Raw genomic sequence first — 6,104 nt, forward strand, 5'->3', positions numbered from 1 at the left:
TTCAGGGTGAGAAACGAGTACGTCCCTCGCCTTTTGGCGAACCCATTCCAGCCAAAGGTTTTGCGGAGCAAAAGATAAGCATTGGTCCTCCACCTGCCCCATGTCAACTAAGTTTAATCCCTATTGTGCTTGTAATACTCACCTGTATGTTTCAAATCCCGGTGAAGAGCATGCAGATGATCTGTATCGGAGTTGCCATGAATGGGCGAGGTTGAGTGGCTCGTTTCATGCAATCTAGGGATCTGTCTGAGGGTCCCCAGATGCGGCTAGATGAGCATTCGGCAACTCTCGTATTCATGCCAGCTGCAACGCTGCGCTTTCGATATTGCCTTGGCATGATAAGGCTGATTTTCCGCCCTGATTTCTACATTAGGTATGTCATCCTTCTAGTTCTTATTTGGAATTTCATTTAATTTCATCCTTCCATCTGCATTCGTCCCTGTCCACTCGAAATTAGTTTCACCTGCGAAGATAACAATGGCCGCTTCCCATTACAGATGCTAAAAGCCAGAAATATCCTGATTCCGAGATGGAAATGCTCCCTAATTCGTTCACTATGGATATTCATGGGCTTATGACGAATATGCAAGCTACGGCCCAAGTCGTTCCTTCGAACGTAACGGAAGAGGAGCGCCAAAATCTGTTGATTGCTTGCACTACATTGCGAGACGCCTTAGAAACTCCGGCCGAGACCACGCTTCGCACGATGCTCGCGGTGAGTAACGGTACGGTTGCTAGGAGATATCTGAATTGCTGATTCCGGTGAAGGGGTATGATGCCGTTGCGTTTAGATTGGCTATAGACATGAACCTCATGGATGCCGTGGTATCAGCGAATGGGCCGGTTTCGATCCAGAAAATTGCATCCAAAATCTCCTGCGACCCCGTGCTCGTCCGTGGGTATGATCCTCCCGTTGCTCAATCTTTACTAACTTCATCATGCGGAGGTCGGGTGGTGAGATTATTGGCCTGCAGAGGTGTATTTGCAGAGGAAGGAGATGACTTGTACTCCCCGAGACCCCTAGCGTTTGAATATTCTTCAGGTTCACCTCTTGCAGCGGCAATCCTTCACCTGTAAGTCAATATGGCAAAAGGGCCGGCCCGAATGCATTTGTTATACTCATTCCTTCCGTCCCTCTTAATGATTGGTTGAACTCACAAACTGGAGGTCGACTGCCGGGCCTTCTATGACCAAGCTGCCCGATTATTTCGCTGAGAGAGGGTACCGGAGTCCGGGTGACGCCTTCAATGGCCCTTGGCAGTACGCGGAGTGCACGGACAACCACTACTTCAACTGGCTGTCTGCACGACCAAGGCTACAGAATGCTTTTAACATTGTCATGGGCATACAGCGGAAAGGTCGAGGAGATGAATGGTTCCAGTTCTACCCTGTAGAAGAGAAGCTTCGGGTGAAATCAGCAACGGATCCATTGCTTGTTGACATTGGAGGTGGTGTAGGACATGATATCATTCGTTTCAGGCAGTGTTTTCCCACACTGACAGGCCAACTTATACTGGAAGACCTCCCATTGGTGATTGAAGCCGCTGTAGACCTACCTAACGGCATTACCGCCATAGGTCACGACTTCTTCCAACCGCAACCAGCGTTGGTGCGGAATGCGAAAGCATACTACCTAAGGACAGTGCTGCACGACTGGCCTGATAAGCAAGCTCGAATAATTCTACAGAACGTCAAATCTGCAATGTCCGATGAATCTATTCTCTTAATCAACGAAGGTATCCTGGAGTCATCCAAAGTCTCCATTCATGAGGCCAGGTTCGATCTACACATGATGGCAAGATTATCTTCGCTCGAGAGAACAGAGTCACAGTGGAGGAAATTGGTGGAATCGGCCGGCTTTGAGTTGGTCAAGGTGTGGAGAGCGAAAGTTGCGATGCCAGGGGCTGGCTGTCTTCTTGAGGCGAAGAAGGCTTGATCCAAGATGCCGGGCTAGCTTGGGAGCTGTACCATAGCTATCTATCTATCGAAGCAGTGACCTTGGGAATCTCCTATCCCTCCACTTCATTCTATTGCGGCAATTCCACAAAAGCTGTCATAGTTGAGTATTCCCACCAACTTCCTATGTTACATGTTGCTGAGTCCCTCCACCCCTTTATCTCGCTCTCAAATGTGATATCCCATCATGCTATTGTACGGCAGGGGCATGAACTTATATCCCTCATCTTTTCCATCTGATTGAGCTCTATTCCAACCCCATCTATGTTACCTGGAAAGTGAGGATGGAATGCCGGCTAGGGTCTTCGGGGTCTTCGGATATCTTTGGCGGTTGACGCCCTAACAAATGATGCCGTAATACCTCATCCAGCTATCGATCTGTCTACATTAGCAAGAACCTAGTTTTCTCAAAAATTAAATCACGGCTTGTCGGATCTGAGCATTGGAATCTGTCGCACATGCCTTTAGTTCACGTGACCCTGCGTCAAGCGTAAATGCGGGTGCTTGACCACACTAGTTTTCTGTTTAGGACTAACGCTGTTTTATCTACTATATAGTCAGTTATCTCAGCAAGTTCAGACGGGATGGGGAGAGAGCCTCGACAGGGGCAAGCCCCATCTCCCTAGCTGTCTAAGGGACTTTTGTGATTTTTTAGGTGATATTGTGGTTCTAAACCTCCTCCACTATGCACTAGCTTAACTAAGAATTACTGTAGCTCTACCACTTTTTGTCTAAACTAGGTTAGATTTTAATAGGTAATAGAGACAGTCTCTAGCTATATCCTAGCGTTTTTGTAACCTAATTCTAACAAGATTTAGCAGAGTATTGCGCCATTAAGTCCTGCGCAGGACATTTAATAACCCTACAACTACACCTTAATGCAACTCTCTAACTACACAATATATTATCTTTAGAATTTAAGACCTATCTAAGACAGGCTCTATTAGGGAGCCTGCAAAATTTTAGGAGATCTAGGTCGCTAGTTGTCAAGCTGGATAGTGTAACGAGGTCGGCACGGTCAACCACGTGGCCTTCTCTCGCTCATAGAGGTTTAGGCTAGGCTAGAGACAACCGCTAGTGCTAGTGCTTACCCTAGCATTACCTATATATATATAATACTATGCGAGAATACTTAGCTTAAGTATTCTCGTGCGTACCTTTTGGTACAGTGGGGAAAGTCGTATAGTATCGGCTTGGCAGGCGGGGCGCCTGTAAAAAACAGGGTATACACTTCGCAATCAAGAGGTGTATTGACCAACAAGGGCGTGACTGTGACATAGGAGTACAATTAGTACCCGCCTAATTCCTAAGGCAATCCTCTGCTATCTAAAGAGGGCTTCTACAACTGGCTATATACTTCTCCAGAGAGCCAGGCACGGCAGCGCTGGTAGCGACAGATCTAGTATGCTGTAGGTCCAGTTCAAAGTATTACCTGTCTAGGATGCCTAGCTTTTTAGGCAAGGTAGGCATTGTCTAGGAAGTGTAGGGTTAACAGCACAGTTTAAGAGTTGTCTAGGACTGCCTAGTGCAGTCTAGGCCAGTCTACAACAGCCTAGGAAACACCTAGATAGCTAGTTATTATAAAGCCCTATCTCTTTTTAAGGCGTAACCTTGCGCCTAAATCTAAGCCCTTTCTTAAGGTTTAGAAGTTATGTAATTTTATGTTACTTTAAATTTAATCTAAAAGGTTAAATACTTTCTACTAAGCTAAATTCTTTATTACACCTACACTTGTCACAGTATCCTCCCCGGATCCTAGACATAACTGTATTAGACGCGTACTAGAGTATTATTAGTGCACGTCTAACACAAACACAACATAACACAGACATAAACTTAAGCATAAACTGCCTTAATACTAACTAAACCTAAAATAGGCTTAATTTATACTTAAAGCGCTTAGACTTCTAAGCTAAGTATTTAATTACTAATTTTCTTTTAAACTTTCTTATTTCTTACATAACGTCTTATACTTACTATAATACCTTATGTAGTAATTAAACTAGACCTCTATAAAGCTTTATAACCTTACTTATACATAATTATAACATTATGTTATGTTAAAACTTTAGCTAAGAATAGCTTTTAAATTTAATTTAATAAGCTTAGTACTTACATAACTTTAAGCTATTAAAGTAAGCTAAAAAGCCTTTTAAAAAGCGCTTACTTTATAGAAAAGCTGCTACATTATAAGCTTTAAAGCTTTTTAAAAAGACTTTAAAAAACAGCTTTATATTATTAAGTAGTTTATTTCTGCCTTAACTTTTATTATAGTAGTAGGAACTAAGAACTTACTAGCCTTAAAGCTTACTTAGAAGTCTAAAGATAGCTTAACTTTCTTCTGCCTAACACTACTTATAACCTATAACTTTTCTAACTTAGTAATAAAATCTAACTAACTTCCTAATCTCTTGCTGTTTAATAGAAAACAAAAAGACTTACTTTTTTTTCTACATAAGCTTTAATATAAACTTAAAGAAAACATAGACTAATTTCTCTCTAAACACTTTTAGTTACTATATACCTACTTTTAACTTAACTATAATATAACAGCCTTAATTAACTTACTAATAAATAAAAATATTATTAACTTAGATTAATTTATAGTGTTTTTATAAGTAACTTAAAATACTACAACAGTTTATAAATAATCTGTAAAAGCAAAGCTTGCTTAGAGTAATTATTGCAACTACTAATTAGAGAGTAATAAGAAGTAAGTCTATTAACTATAAAAGGCTTATAAAGAGCTTAGGCGCTAAGTGTCTTAGGCTGCTTGTCTAAAACACAGGCGCAACACTAAGCCTATGTGCGCAACGCAAGGTCCTTATGCTCTTTTTACGCAACAGTAATAGTTAGCGCATTAAAGTAGGTTATCTAGGTTAAAGAATAGTTACAGCATAATGCTTAGTAAAGTAGTATTAGATAGGTAATAAATATATAATAACAACATTTAACTATAGCATGTAACTAATTACTAACACACTAATATAGCTAAAAATGTAAATAATAGCTAGCTTTAGCTTTTAATATGTTCTTACTTTTATAATAGTCTTTTTTTATTACAGTTATGTTACAGCTATCTAACCTCTAAGTATCCTAAGGGCTTAGCACAGAGTATATAGGCTCTTTAGCCTCTATACCTTTGCTTTTAACTTTAAAGTTTACTCTTTCTTGTTACTTTCTTATTTTATATTCCCTCTCTATAACCTGTGTTTTCTGCTTAATACTTTTTACATTCTCCCCTTTACACCTTGCAGTCTTTAGCGTTGTGTAATAAGGTAGACGCTCTGCCTACTAAGCTAATACTATGTAACTTTCTCTACTATACTAAAAAGTATGTATAGGAATACTTAAGCTAAGTATTCTTGCATAGTATAATATATATATAGATAATGCTAGGGCTAGCACTAGCACTAGTAGTTGTCTCTAGTCTAGCCTAAACCTCTATAAGCAAGAGAAGGCTATGTAGTTAACTATGCCTACCTTATTACATGTTACACCTGTTCCTTTTACTGCCTAATACTACTACACTATGCCTAATACTGCTACCTAATATTTTTAATTTAATTATTTTAGCATTAAAGCTTTAGTTATAGAGCCTTAGCTTATATATTTTATTACCTTTATAGAAATTTTTTAAAGCGCTAGGGAGCTCTAGCGCTGCCTCTACCTCTGCCTCTGCCTCTCTATTACTACAAAGATTAATGTAGTACATGTAATACTTTAATAAGCTATTTTACTTACATAACTGCTAGTTTAGCTTCTTTAACTACTGTTTAAATATAATAGGCTAATGCTTAAAGGTGTTAGTAAGAGATTGCCTACTAGTGTTAAAAGATGCATAAAGTAAACTATAGTAATTTATAGTAAACTATAGTAAATTATAGTAAACTACAGCAAATTATAGTAAACTATAGTAAATTATAGTAAACTATAGCAAATTGTAGTAAACTATAGTAGATTACAGCAGCAGGCAGCAATCTCTAGTAGATATTAGTTGTGTTATAAGTAGCTCTACATATAGAGAGGGTTATAGAGGGGTAATGTCTCTAAAAAAAAAGCCTTAAAAAGGGCAGCAATAACTATACATAAGCTAGTGTTAGTGTAATAGAAAATTACTAAGCTTTAAGCAGCTAATAAGGCAGCTA

General features: G+C 39.4%; 1 protein-coding gene across 1 annotated transcript; it reads left to right on the top strand.

Moving 5' to 3' along the window:
• Positions 1-529: 529 nt before the first annotated feature.
• On the top strand, positions 530-2,603 carry BDR25DRAFT_330040 (O-methyltransferase; the record flags this gene model as incomplete). Its single annotated transcript, XM_033692496.1, has 5 exons — positions 530-715; positions 769-895; positions 947-1,073; positions 1,168-1,873; positions 2,583-2,603. The coding sequence occupies 5 exons, from the start codon at positions 530-532 to the stop codon at positions 2,601-2,603; spliced, it is 1,167 nt and encodes a 388-aa protein (XP_033539700.1).
• Positions 2,604-6,104: the final 3,501 nt, after the last annotated feature.

The sequence above is a fragment of the Lindgomyces ingoldianus genome, assembly GCF_010093535.1.
Source record: "Lindgomyces ingoldianus strain ATCC 200398 unplaced genomic scaffold BDR25scaffold_70, whole genome shotgun sequence".
NCBI lineage: Eukaryota > Fungi > Ascomycota > Dothideomycetes > Pleosporales > Lindgomycetaceae > Lindgomyces > Lindgomyces ingoldianus.